Source organism: Ictalurus furcatus, chromosome 6 (genome assembly GCF_023375685.1).
Source record: "Ictalurus furcatus strain D&B chromosome 6, Billie_1.0, whole genome shotgun sequence".
Taxonomy (NCBI): domain Eukaryota; kingdom Metazoa; phylum Chordata; class Actinopteri; order Siluriformes; family Ictaluridae; genus Ictalurus; species Ictalurus furcatus.
In genome coordinates this window covers 12,791,633-12,806,856 of record NC_071260.1, presented here as the reverse complement: position 1 = coordinate 12,806,856, position 15,224 = coordinate 12,791,633, and the positions used below count along the sequence as shown (strand labels likewise).

The window sequence follows — 15,224 nt, the reverse complement described above, 5'->3', positions numbered from 1 at the left end:
GCATGATAATGTTTACAATGCATGCTTTCACAAAAATTGTGGAGCTTGGCCTTAGCAAAAGAATAAAAGGTCAGAAATAAAGTACACAAAAAATCTCTTGGAAGAAGTTCTCAGATAAATGACAAACAGTCCAACATTTCAATTCCAACATATATTTCACAATACAAGTAAGTAGAACAATTTTTTTCCTAATTCAGTCTCTTTCAGATAGACTTTTATGACTCTGAAGACATTTAAAGACATTATTTGACATAGGGAAGCCACTAGCACACCAACATGCAATAACAAAAACGTGTGAATGCATTTACAAACGCTTTAGAGCAGCAGTTCTTAACCTTTTTGCGAGTGAGATCCACTTGAATGACATTGTTTGGCAAAATGTTTTTTCTCTGTGAACCTCTGTGCGCAAATCATTTAAAATAAAAGTTTTCCCACGATCCCCCTGCTACCACTTTACGACCCCCCGGGGGTTAAGATCCGCTGCTTTAGAGGAATAGATAGCAAAACATACAAAACACTGCTTTTTGAGGCTACCCTCTTCCTGACAATTAAATAAATCGGTGCAATAAATATGCAAAATAATAAAACTGTATATCATGTTATACTATTTAAGAACATACTAATTCTTACAGCTGAAATTGTTGATTTCTGAAACGGAGGGCACGCAGCATGGCATGGAAGCTCCTTAAAGCTTAATGATGAATGGATGCAATGCAATGTCTACAGCAGCATGGAGGTTTTTCCTCCATGTTCAACTCCAGCCTCAGAAGTGTCCAAAAAGAGTCTGGATTGGTCTCTTTGAGCCGGAGTGGGATTGGATAGCGACGTGCAACCCGCGGCTCCAAAGGTGCACTTTTACACACCACTGCTCAAAACAGAATTCACTGCTACAGTGCAAGCATTTTATTTACAATTTATTAAACTTTAAATGGTAAATGAGGAATCCTTTTGGAAGCAGGTGGGAGTGGGGTAAAAACAGTCTTGCACACATCTCTGATAGCACTTTGTATGAAGTGTAAAGTGTTAACGGTCCATTAAAAAAAATACATTTAAAAGACTTTTCCCAGCACACTGTGTAGGTGAATTGACTTCATCTAGTCTGAAATATTTACAGATGTACAGTACTGTGCAAAAGTCTTAAGCACATGCAAAGAAATGCTGTAGAGCAAAGAAGGCTTTAAAAACGAATGAAATTAAATGTTTCTCCATTTAAATAAAATACTATAAAGAGCAGTACACATTAATAAATGAAACAAAGGCAATATTTGGTGAAGACCCTTTGAAAAAAAGTAGCTTTAGGTGCTACTAATTAGTGCAGTTTTATAAGGAAATGAGCTGCAACTTTTATTGAGCATCTTACAGAACCAGACACGGTTCTTCTGGAGACTTTGACTGTCGCACTTGCTTTTTTATTTTTGCCGCAAAACCCAGCAGCCTTCATTGTATTCTTTTGTCTAAAAAGTGTCTCTTACCACTTAATATGCTGCTTTCTTTACTGACGACATTTTTTTAATGCTTCATTTAATTTTGTGCTGGAAAACTAATGTTGTTTGCATTAATTCGATAATGTAGAAGTCATAAAATAAAAATCTATATAAAGTTGGGGGGGGGGGGGGGGCGGGACAAACAAACAAACAAAAAAAACAGGGTGCCCAAGACTTTTGCGCAGTGCTGTACATCTAGCCTCTTCGCCTGCATCTCCTTACCATCTGCCACGCTGTTTTTCCCACCGCTGAGTTGCCCTGAGTGGTAACTATTGAATTTATCAGTAGCTTATGCAGCCCCTAGTTTGCAGGGACAGTGGCTCTGTCCCCTTTAGATAGCACTTTTTTTTTTTATTTCAGTCTGACAATCAAAAACGCTACTTTTTTTTTAAATACACGAGTCTGTTCTTTGCCCACACCTGACACCACAAAAGGGCTTAATATTTATCAGGCAAGAAAAAAAATTCTGTATTAGGGCAGGCAAAAATGCTCAGCACATGACATCCCAAGGACTGGGTTTAAGAACCAATGACTTGGAGTAACAAATGTGCTAGGCAAAGATGCAGAGGAAACAAAGCGAGAAAAGCCATTTCTCATTCAAATGTCGCAGGTAAGCTTTGCTTTCAAGGGTTCGTTCCTGAGTTTCTACAGTAATTATCACTTGTAAACATAACATGCAAACATATTATGCTCTTATCGTGTTAAGAGGCAGGACTTCAAACACGGGCAAGCATATGGTCAAATATTGACAAGCTCGGTCTGTATCAATATTGATGTAAATTCATGTAAATCCAGTCATCTATCCGTAGAGGTGGCAGATCTATAGTCTTTCTCTCACCATCACAGAGAACAGTACAGAAAGAAAGCCAATGAAATATGTCAATAGGTATAAAAAGAAATAATTAAGTGTACAGCCTGTATGACTGGGCAGTCTGAGATGACGGGGTGGTGAAATGGTGATGATGGAGGCATAAAGGACACAGCACCTACTGTATTGCACTTGTGCCGTACGTGTACAATAATATTTATGTGTGGCTTTACACAGTTGGGCCTTGCATTGTTGCCTGCTGTCAGAGACAACTGTAATGTGAAAGGCTACGATGAATCCGAGATAGTGCTACTCATTCAGTAGATCAGGCAAACAGCATACACATTAAATATTAAAGAAACCACAACAATTATAAACTAAACATATGGTGAAATGAAAGGCGGGGGGGACAACAACCCCTCACAGAGGCACTTTTTACTGGTCTGATTCTGAAGCTCTAATGGCTGAAAGTCAAATAGGTCAAACAGTCAAACCCAGCTATGGTTATATTTGTATGTAATTTAATGTACTGTAGCGCAAGATAGAAACAATGACGAAACCTAAAAAAAAAACATAGACCAGCAAAAATAAATAAAATAAATAAAATAAATAAATAAAATGGATACTCCTCCAGCCACTGTCCTTCAGCCTGCGGCACAGAAATCAATCGAACTCCGCGATCTTTAATCACACTCGGAGGAATCAGGGAATGAGGAGAGATGAGGCTTGGAGAGTGAGACATACACAGATGTAGTGTGTGATGTAAGGGTAGGGTACAAATGCTCAGTGGAAGGTCGTGAGTTCAAATCCCAGCACTGGCCACTGCCCTTATCCTGCTCAGTTGTATTTAAAAAAAATATATAAACACAAGTCTTTCTGGATATGGGCATCTGCTAAATGCCGTAGATGCAATTTGGACATCTACACCACACATGCGCACACAGACATGGCACAAATCAGGTAGTGACAGACCCTCACCCCAACCCCCACATTTCAAGATCCACTTTCCTGCTAAAATCAATCAGCATTTGCTTGACATTCAAAACCACAGATACTTAATTAAAATTTGGAAAGTGTGCACACTTGCTCCCCTGCAAGCCCCTGTGAACTAGGATTACCCATATGCCCCTTGGTGTCTTACATGTAAACATACAAATATGATTATGTGCATCTTCACAGGAAGCATGATTGTGTACTCACTGGTACATAAAAAGAAGAAAAAGAGGAAAATGCTTTTTGGTGGTTTTACAAAATAAAAAGTCCTTGGTTGCGAAAATACAGGAAGCATTACCTCAGGTCTGGGTTTAGACAGGTAGAGGATTTACAAGTTGAAGGTTTATTGAAAGTAAAGTCACACCCACTACTGCATTATTAAAGGAGTCATATCATGATTTTTTAATGTTTTCCTTCTGTCTGGGTGTGTAACGCATCTGTTTGTGCACGTATAAGATCTGCAAAGTCACAAAGGACACTGCTCCAGACCTGCCCAAAATGTGTCATACGAAGTCCAGAATCTACTTCCGCAAACGTCTACGTCACTATGTGAACTATTAGCATAATCCCACCCAATGGCAGGCGTGAAGAAAGAAAGCGAGGCTTCAGTGAATTCAGGCGCCATGTCATGAAGACGCTGTGTGTTTCAGTGCGAAAGCAAAACCCCTTTGTTTGGCCTTCCAAAAACGGATGAAATTAGAAATCAGTGGTTACCGTTTATTTATAACGCTGTTCCTGAGCAGTACAGCCCAAACGATTGCTCGTGCACGGCACATTTTACGGAGGACAGCTTCCTGAACCGGGCGAGTACACAGCAGGCTATACACAAAAGCTACTCCTGAAAAGTGGGGAGATTCCCACTTTGCTCAGACAATCTTGTGCTTCTGAATCAGAACCTGTAAATGTCTGATCTCTGCTAACATGCTAGTTAAATTCTGCTACGTTGCCTCAGTTTTATAAATGTTTGTATGTATGTTGGTGGTCTGACAGAGATGATTGTAGCTGCTGTTGTGATTGCAATAAATCGTTTCAAGATACAATCAAATCACAAGACTCTTAGCTTTCCAAAGATACATCGCATGAGTACCTATAGCATGTACACAAAGAAGCTGTGTACACAGCATAGATGGCCTGCGGGCGGGGCATTGGAATTTACATCGCATCTGAAAGGTAACAGGAGTTACAAAATAAATCTTACGACTGTGAAAGTTGGTTCCGCTTGATCATCCGCATTTTCTGAGTCTGACTCGGGCTCAAACTGATACAATAAACCAACGACATGTTGCTTAGGGGCTTAGAATTGCTTTGGAAGCCTTGGAGGCTTAAGCTAACCCCAACGGCGTTACATTTCCGACATACGCTTGAGGCTTTTGGCCAATCACAACGCAACGGGTCAGCTAGCCAATCAGAGCACTCTAGGCTTTTCGAAAGGAGGGGCTTTGGAGAAATCGAAGCGTTTCAAGCGGGCTTGTAATAGGAGGTACTGCAATAATGGACAGTATTTGACAAATGTATTTTTTGAACATTAAAGCATGTTAACCTATTCTATTACACCCAATAAACAAAATAATTAACATTTAAAAATGTTTAAAAATCATGATATGACCCCTTTAAGTGATGTACAAACTGAGCCAAAGGACAGAGCTGTAATGCTGCAGAAATGTAATGAATATTTTTTGACTGATGACAAAAAGAGAGAATAAACGGTGGACACATTAAATGTTTTCAAGCTAGTACCTAATAATATATTGAGCATGTCCTCTGTGTTCTCTGTGCTTGGGTGCTTTTTGCAATTTCTATGTGAACTCTGTAAAGGTTTGGTTATGTTTTTCCATCACTGTGTTTTTAACAATGAATGAAAGAGGTGTACAAATACGTTTTTAACTGTACACGCCCCTCATCCAACATTTAAATCATGCGCAGTGTTAAATTACACCAAATCAAATTGCAAATGAGCCAAAATGTCAAATTTCAAAATTCAAATGAGCCAAAAGCAATTTCGAACTCGGAAAACCATAAAATCACTGTTACATTCAAATGACACTGGAGACTGGAGATGTCAAAGTACTAGCTTGAATGGCAAACAGCTTCAAGAAATAAACATCTCCAGTGACACAGCCACTACTACTAAACATTCAAACTGACCTGGATGACTGAACACCTTGCAGACGTTACCTACTGTGCCGAATACCATGAACTTCATTTCCTATGTCACAGGTTCACAAGGCCTTCCAAACACAAGCATGACGCAGGGTTAAAAGGGGGTGTCAAACCTGCACTAAGATCACCCATTTGCTCTTTGACTTCAGAAGTCTCCCAGGATGATATTTTATTTAGTAACTCGCTCTTCTGAGCACGTAATCAGTCCAGCTTGGAGGAGACTCTCTCATTCCATCGACAGACTGAATCTCAAAGGCAAATAAATAAAAGGCCTTTCGAGAAAGGACATCTGTTTTGAATTCCAGCGAGTCGCTCCAGTGTGCATTATGCTGGGGGACAATTCAATTACAGCAGCCACGCAACTTGTTACAGCTGGAGGCATGCCAAGTAAGACACTATCCACCTCTTCAGCTCTCCTCTGGAGGACGAAACCATGCTAGCTCTGTTAGGTGGGTCTCTTAGTCCTCATCCACCTTTAACAAAGCCCACGAGGGAGACAGAGACTTTACATTCATATAATCAGAGTTCTAAATTGCTGAAAGGGATACTCCTGGCTCACTCTTGTTTTTTCTCATACACAGCTTCCATTTGATAGGCATTACAATCACTACAGGGGAAAAAAAAAAAATAGTGTGTCAAACATGGTCAACAATCAAATAAGAACTGGTATAGTGCAGTAGAACAAACTTAAACTGCCCAATCCTAATTAGCAACAACATTGTAGTCTTTATGCTGACATACTGCATACATTTTGTGTTACATCAGTAAGGTTAAACAGAGTGCCAAACAAGGCTAGGTAGCACGAGCTGTCTTCGCTTCTCTTTCAGACAGCAAGGAATCAATGTACACAGCCTACTGAATGTTAGTCATCTCCATTTAATTATGAGAGCACTCCTAATAGAAGCGTCATTGCAGGATCTCTCAAACCCAGCCCTCAACTTGAGGGCCCAACTGGGAATCAAGTAAACAGAGCGATCTGATATGCTAAAGACAACAGCATTGTGTGGAAAGAGCAACAAACACGGTGGATCGTTCCCACACATGCCATTTAAACAGGGAAAATTTATTGGCATCGCTTTTAGTGGCAAAGGGTCCTTCCTCATTATGCCAAAAATAGCAAATGAAAAAATCTCATTCAAAGTAGGCTTGCTGATCTTGATTACATGTTGATAATCATTCTTAAAATATATCTAAGGAAAGGAAAAAAAATATTTATTTTGCATTCATGCATATTCTGTGCTCTAAAACGGATGATGCAAATATGAGGAATCTAGGGTTTTATCCACTCCTGGCTATGCGAGGCTATGAGCCTCCTAGATGCAGGATGCACTGGAGTTACTGGAACTGCAGAGTTTCAGGTTCTCAAACCTCCAGAACCTTCACTATATTTCTGCACAGTTTCAACACTTCACTGATTCCAGCCCCAACATGACATTTCTTCTTCTGCATACATTGTTAAAAGGAAAAATAAATAAATAAATACAGAAATACCAGCAGTTACAAAAGTGGGATAAAATGAGTCATTTAATTAAAAGCACAGGGAAAACGTAAATCACACGAGGTTTAAAAGAAGTAGGGAAACTCCAAAAACAGCAAGAATACCTCTAAATCGTCTTAAGCACTATCGCTGAAATAGCCGAGGAAAAAATGTCGGTGACAGTCCTGTGCTCTATAATTAGCAGCTAAAATTTTTAGCATGGTCAGGGAACTTCAATAATTTTGCAAACACACTGAGAGGTCATACAATATATCTGCCAAATATGGTGAATATTCATTCAAGAAAAACTATTAATTGTAGCAAGGATGTCAGGCATACCCTACCACATAGTTTCAGAAGTCTTTAGTAAAAATTTCTCTTAGCAGTTTCGTATATAGTTTTTAAGGGGAAACTCATAAGCCCTTTACATGGGGAGGTTTAATGCACTAATTAACAGTCTGTCTTTGGGATTTTAGTGCTGTCCAAATACATCATGTAATTTGCATGGATGACACATTTGGAAATGACACCTACTATACTATCTGTAGAAATAATACAAGGTAATATCCATGTAGGCCTCACTCTCCTGAGATTTTCAAGCATTACAGTCTCTAGAATTTACACAGAATGGTGGTGGGGGGGGGGACACGACATCCAGCAAGCAGCAGCTCTGCAGGCAGAAACGTCTTCTTGTTGATGAGAGAGAGAGGTCAGATGAGAATGGCTAGACTGCTATGCACTCACATGAAGACGATGGTAGCTCAAATAACCACTCTTTATAACCATAATGAGCAGAAAGCATCTCAAAACACAACATATCGAACCTTGAGGCAGATGGACAGCAGAAGACCACATCAGGTACCACTCTTGCCAGCCAAGAACAGGAATCAGAGGTTACAGTGGGCAATTGGACAGTTAAAGACTGGGAACATGTGGCCTGGTCTTTTGCCAATCTTCAACTGTCCAGTTTTAATGACAGTGGATAGGTGTGGGTGAAAATCCCAGGACATTAGCAGTTTTTGAAATACTCGAACCAGCTGGTCTGGCACCAATAGCCATGCTATGGTCAAAGTCACTGAGGTCAAACTGACCTGTATCTGCACGATTTTATGCGTTGCCCTGCATCAGGCAATGAGCAGGTGTACTGGTGAGTGTACAGTTCCAACATGTTCAAATATGACATGTTTGATTAAAGGATTTTTTCCCCCTTCAGTAAGAGACACTCCAGGATACAAACTTTTCCTATTAGCCTAGATTTTTTTTATTATTATTTTTTTTTTCCTTAGTGTTTTAGGAACATTTCTAGTACAAGTAAAGTCAACATGCATGTTATGAACATGCAACCTACTAATGATCACATACAACTTGTGCAGCCACATGCACTACAACAAGCGGTTATAATAAAGATCAAAACAATCCGGTTCTACTGATAGGTACACTATTAATAAATCTGAGATTTATAAGATCACTTATGTGAGAATCGATCATAATTACGACAGATGTCCTCATAGCAGCAACATGTAACAGACATACATACGCTATATGGTCAAATGTTTGTGGACACCTGACCATAACACCCATATGTGAGCCTTCCCCAACACTGTTGCCATAAAGTTGGAAACACATAATTGTATAGGAAGTTTTTGTATGCTGTAGCATTACAATTTCCCTTCACTGGAACTAAAGGGCCCAAACATGTTCCAGCATGACAATGCCTCCATACACAAAGCAAGGTCCATAAAGATACAGTTTGCCAAGGTTGGTATGGAAGAACTTGAGTGGTCTGCATAGAGCCCTGACCTCAATCCCACTGAATACCTTTTGGATGATCTGGAACAATGACTGCACCCCAGACCTCCTCGCCCATCATTACTTCCTGACCTCACTAATGCTCTTGTGGCTGAAAGGGCAAATCCCCACAGCCACGCTCCAAAATCTATTAGAAATCCTTCTCAGATGACTGAAGGCTATTTTAGCAAAGGTGGACTAAATCTGGAATGAGATGTTCAACAAGCACATATGGATGTCATTGGTTAGGTATCCACATACTTTTGGCCATATATTGTATACAGTATGGACATTTTAACCGATCCAAATCTTACTTTTTGTACTCTTCATGGTACGAAAATATTCTTTGTGAAGATGGCCTCAGATGTGTAACTGCTTACAAGCAACAGAACTGCTGCAGCTCTCCTCGATTAGCCTTTCTTATCACTGTACTGTATATTAAGTTTTTTGGATGGAATGGCAGAGGAAAGAAAGGAAGGACTGGCCTCCTTTTAGAGTTGAACCTGGTGGAAGTTAGCAAGTACTGCTAATATCACCTACAGCGACGTCAGTATAATTTACGAGGAGCATGAGTACAACACCTCAGATCACACAGTGCTCAGTCTTCCTCTAAGATTTAGCTTTCCAATAGGCTGTCTATCAAAGCCATCACATGCTACTTCACAAAAAGGTCCTTTTCAAAGGCTCACCTTTATGAGACTCGAGGAAAACACAACAGAAAACACTACGTTGTAGAGTTCTACATAGAACCATTAAGGGTTCCACCAAAGAGACAACCCAAGAACGTTTAAAGGTTCTAGTGTAGATGTTGCTTCGCTTAATACATCACATATACATACGTGGCATCAAACTGTGTGCTCATACCAGCAATACTATGCAATAACTCAAGAAGCCAAACATCAGTTCCTCTAGGATTTAGCGATTGCAGAAATTAACGCAAATTCAAAAACAACCTTCGCAATATTCAGAGGAGCTTGCAATTTTTCAAAATGACTACAGATTTTCCACAGATTTGGGCCAATATGTGATGTCATCACAACATGCGTTCAGCCAAAGCCCTTTTCGATTCACGTATGTCGAACATCAGTATAGCAAAAAGGTCTCGCTTACCAACAAACATCTGCGAAAGACCATGCAAAACAATTTCATCCAATTGCAATTTCACCAATTCAAGCACTCACACAAACAAAAAAAAAAACTCTGCAAGTTGCATCGCAAATTTTGAGAAAAGCCGCAGCAAAATCAACCATTTTTGGCTGCAACAATCACCAAAAAAATCCTGTACAGACCAAAACATTTATGAAAACTTCTTCCACTCACTCACTCAATATCCTAGTCATATGAAGAATTTAGAACTTCGCACATGTGGTATTAATGGCACACTTGATATTAAAATACACTGTGAATTTTCTTTATGATCAAATCATGAATCAGTCAACATGCCACTGTTAATCTTGAGCAATCACTTGAATGGTGTCACTGTACTGAGGCCATATAATCACATGTCACACAGCTGCCTCACATGGTACATCCTGATCAGTTTGTTAGGGTAACCTTAGCAACAGACCGGAAACAACCCCATCCAGTCCCACTAATGAATAGGCTAATTACCCTTGGGTCAAGTGACCATGCATATCAATAACCCACTAGCAATTGTGACAACTCGTTGAAGGTGCATTTACTGTGGCCTGCAGTATGTTCAACAAAAAAATTCCAGCAAGGGTTAGATCAGGGGAAGATGAGAGTATTTTAAGAGTGATGTGTAGACCAAATGGAATCCTTGAGAACAAAAAAAAAAAAAAAGAAAACCTATCCAAGACAGGAGGTCATTTTAGCCTACTCAGAAAGAAAACAAACAACCAACCAGGTTTCTAATCCAAACCTCAGCATACTTGTTCTACAACATCTTGCCACTTGGTACCATTTCAAATGTTTAAATACTGCCTCACTGATGCAAAACTCATAAACTCACCTGCTTCCATAAAAATGGGTCCGACTCGTTGAGTTTCCAGGAGCCCAGCACGTGAATAGCGGCGAGCGTGAGTCCGGTGATGACGGCAGCGCGCATCCTCACGGGCAGCAGCGTGTACACGACGTGGATGAAGAACACGGTCCACCACACGCCTTCCGAGGCGCTGCGCGGCTGCACCAGCACCACACCGACCGCCTGCACCAGCAGCACGGCCGCGATCACGACGTAGCACACCACCCACATGTGGTCCTGGTGGAAACCGGTGCGGTTGCACGCCACCATGAGCGCGAGCACGAGTGTGATGGACGCTGAGAACACGACCACGTAAGAAAGGTGGTACGGCCCCGAGGCGCAGTGGAAGCCGAGCATGACGGCGCACACGAGCACCAGCACGGCCATTAGCATGGTCAGTGAGCTCTGGTTCAGGCGGAAAAAGTAGCGCTGGTACAGCCTCTCCAGCTTCTCAGACTGGAACTTCTTGGACTTGAAGACGTGCATGGCGCCGCGGCAGCACGCGCCAAAGGAGAAGGCGACGTCGGGCGCGAGCGCCTCCTCCTCCGCCTTGTACTTGGTCCTTGCCCGTTCCTCCAAGCCTAGTTCCACCGACTTGGGTCTCACTTCTTCAATGGCGTGACGCGGTGATGAGCGCTCATGCTTGACGCCGCTCTCTTGCCACGCAGACTTGGACCTGAAACTGACCCGGGCCACCACGGAGCTCGAGCGTCCCGCCTGGTGCTCAGCAATCTTCTTCTCCTCCTCCTCCTCCTCCTCGTCTTCCTCCTCCCTCCTCCAGCGGCTGCTGGTGCGCGTTAGCTTTCTGTTCGACCTAGCCGAGTATGGACATCCGTTCGAGAGGGCCTCGGCCCAGGCCGATCTGTGCTCGTGTCCTATCCTCAGGACCGGCGCTCCCACGCCCGGTGGACTCACACTGTTCGACCTGGACATGATTTCGGCATATGAGATTTAAAGCACGCGCCACACTTCTACACAACAAACCCACTAGAGTCTGCTCAGGATCAGGGATGTTCATAAAAACAGGCCGCGTTTCTCTCGGCTTTTCAGGATGTTTACATCGGATTTATAAAAAATAGAAAATAAAAAAAAGCAATCGTGTGCATCTTACTTAGATGGTTTCAAATCCAGCTGAATAAAAACCAAACCAATGTTTTTACGTAAGCAATCCCTGGGAAAGTCTTCTTTTCATAATATCCCCTTTATACAGAAGATTATGATGTTACTAACATAGCAAGTTCCAGAAATAAACGTCTAAAAACACAACTTTTAAAATAATAACAATAAATTGCAAACAGCCCTAATTCAGAGACCGGAAAAGAATTAAACATGCAATATATTCATTAGGATCAGGTCCCTGCGCAATCAAAAGCATCATGGGATATAAACCCTACAGCACTGGGAATTAGCTCTGCATGTGGTACTGGCATTCCTCGTTTTCCTTATTAGTAGATGGGAATGTTTACTGTGAAGCTGCAATTGTGCGGGGTTTGTTTGTTTGTTTACGCCAAACCGGGGAGAAGTGACCATACGTCCGTCGTTCCGTCCCAGATGCCTTCATTTGACATGTGGAACAAATAGAGCAGCCTGTCCGATCAGAGAGAGCAGCTGGGACCGGAGAGGACAGAAAAACACTCCATCGTACAGTCCGCACTGATCCATTGGGCTAGAGATCCCGAGAGAGCCGTTAACCTGCGCGAGCGGCGCTTGCCCACTAGATGGTTGCATGATGGTGAGGATGAAGATGATGAGGATGAAGAGGATGATTTCCCCTCATGTCCGAAACCATCACGACCCACTTACGATCCCTGCTCAAACAGAAAATATATATATTTTTATATATATATATATATATATATATATATATATATATATATATATATATATATATGTGTTGGTTTGACGCACCTACACACACTTCTGCAGTCCTACATGATAAGGTCCTTGCGCTGTCGTGACCTCACAGCAGTCCACTGGCGATGAAATTCATTCGAGCTGGATGCATTTCTCACACACCCCTTCCATTCTCATCGCGCAAATAAAACCATCAGGTCTCACCCAGTACCGACGCAGAATGAGTCCGGGATAGAAGATGCAGCTGGTTCTAGTGTGCACTGCGCGAGCGGTGCAGGTTTTTCCGTCTAGATGAACACACAAGCGCGCGCGCACACTATTGATTATGCATCACCGTCTTTGGGTGTTGGATTGCCATTCAACCAAGTCTGATTTTCAAGAGCTGCCTTCCAGCCATTCAGATTGGACGCGTGATTGACTAACGTTGCTTCCGGCTTTGCTATTGGTCAGCGCGCGTGTCACACACACACACACACACACACACACACACACACAGGAGTGATCTGGGGGAGTGGGCGGCTCCTGAAAAAATACAGCTAGAGAGAAGCGTATGGTTATGCTCGAAATCCCGTACTAGCGTGCTAAATAGTGTGTGAAAATAGCAGGCATTGTAATCTACAGCACTCATAAGACTCCGGTTTAGTGTGTTAGTATGTGTTTTTCCATAAGATCTGATGAGTGGCGTTTCACAGACAAAACAAAAACAACACAGCCGTTAATTGTGTAATTATTGTATTGTTTGTGGCATTTTGTGTGTTAGATGTGCACGTTATATTGTCTGTGGCATTTTGTGTGTTGTGTATTTGTAATGTACAGCCCTAATTAAAAAAAAAGTTAGGACAGTATGGAAAATGCATAATGGGCACTGACACACCCTCATACCATGACGGACGCTGGATTTTGGACCTGACGCTGATAACAGCTTGGATGGTCCTTTTCCTCTTTGGCCTGGAGAACACGACGGCTGTTTTGTCCAAAAACTATTTGAAATGTTGACTCGTCGGACCACAAAACACGATTCCACTGTGCTACTGTACATCTCAGATGAGGCCGAGCCCAGAGAAGTGGGCAGCGCTTCTGGACAGTGTTGATGTGTGGCTTCTGCTTTGCATAGTAAAGCTTTATCTTGCATCTGTGGATGCAGCGGCGAATGGTGTTCACTGACAAAGGTTTACCAAAGTATTCCCGAGCCCATGTCAGGATATCCATTACAGACTCATGATGGTTTTTAAGACAGTGACATCTGAGGGATCGAAGATCATGTGTATTCAGAAGTGGTTTTCGGCCTTGCCCTTTATACACCGAGGTCTGACCGGATTATCCATCTATCTTCTACCACTTACTCCTTTTCAGGGTCACGGGGAACCTGGAGCCTGTCCCAGGGAGCATCGGGCACAAGGCGGGGTACACCCTGGACAGGGTGCCAGTCCATCGCAGGGCACAATCACATACACACTCACACACCCATTCATACTTGACCGGATTATTTAAATTTTTTAATTATATTGTGCACTGTAGAAGGTGAAATGCACAAAATCCTACCGATTTGTCTTTGGGGAATGTTGTTCTCAAATTGTTGGATTATTCACCGATGCATCTGTTGGCTGATTGGCGAGGCTCCTTATATACTATGATTAGACCATTGCCTCACCTGTTTCACATCACCTTCTTATTTCAACTTGTTATATTATAGTCTGGGATTTTGTGTTCTTTCTGTAATTTTAATATTGCTTGTGACATTTTGTGTTAATTGTGTAATCCTTTTTTTAAATTGCACTTCATGTTCACAAGTAAATTTACACAAACAAAATGTTCATTTTCCTCTTCATGTTGCAAACCGATCTTCCAATTGAGTCTTTTCTTATTTGTTCTTTAGCTAAATCCTCCGATTTTCAATCCAATCAGACGATGATTAAACTTCTCATGGACTGAATTTCAGTCTTCCTGAAGTGAGGCATTTCTAGAACAAATCTAAATTCAATCATGAAGGATTAAATGACAAGACATAACTGTCTGGTACAGACCAATCCAATACCAGAGAGCAAAACCTTTAGTCTGGGGAAAAATAAATCGAGCAGATAAATTGTCTGACATAGTTTAAGGATTTTTACTTATTCCTTTTATCTTGTACAAATATTTGAACCCAGGCTCCTCTTAATACAAAGTATGTTTCAGTGAATGTAATCTATTCACTCAAAGGAGACCATAAATTGAGCAACTCAACAGTTAAAGAGCTCTACTGCCATCATGTGAATGATCCAAGAACCTTTAATCCAGAAACATCGTTAATTCAGGATCAAAAGATTTATTAATGCACAAACCTGACCAGAAGTCGTACAGAACACTGCATCGAGTACGGAAAGTTTTATTCAAGAGCTAATACGTTGGCTGCATCTGAATATCACTACTACCGTACTACACAGTAGGCGAAAAGCAGTATGCCCGAATTCTCATTACGCATAAAACAGTAGGCGAGAAGTGCCCGGATGACCTACTGCTTCCGCTGAGTTTCTGCAGTATGGAACCACTGGACACTCTGGATGCTGTGCTATCCCATAATGCAACGGGATGCAACTGGTGCAGAAGAGCTGTCAGAATCCACGCCACGTAGTACGTCCAGATCGTATTCATGCTTACCACTTATAGTGAAGGGTACACAGTAGGTACAGTGAACAG

At 41.7% G+C, this 15,224-nt stretch overlaps 1 protein-coding gene across 2 annotated transcripts in view; it reads right to left on the bottom strand.

Moving 5' to 3' along the window:
* The window catches only part of adcy5 (adenylate cyclase 5), an 86,836-nt gene extending 74,121 nt beyond the window's left edge, over nt 1–12,715 (bottom strand). For both annotated transcript variants that reach the window (XM_053626555.1, XM_053626557.1), the window contains exons 1-2: nt 12,603–12,715; nt 10,683–12,502 (exon numbers count right to left, since the gene is read on the bottom strand). In XM_053626555.1, the coding sequence (XP_053482530.1) occupies nt 10,683–11,627 (945 nt within the window). In that variant the 5' untranslated portion in view covers nt 11,628–12,502; nt 12,603–12,715. The remainder of the gene's footprint in view (nt 1–10,682; nt 12,503–12,602) is intronic.
* Between the last annotated feature and the right edge of the window lie 2,509 nt (nt 12,716–15,224).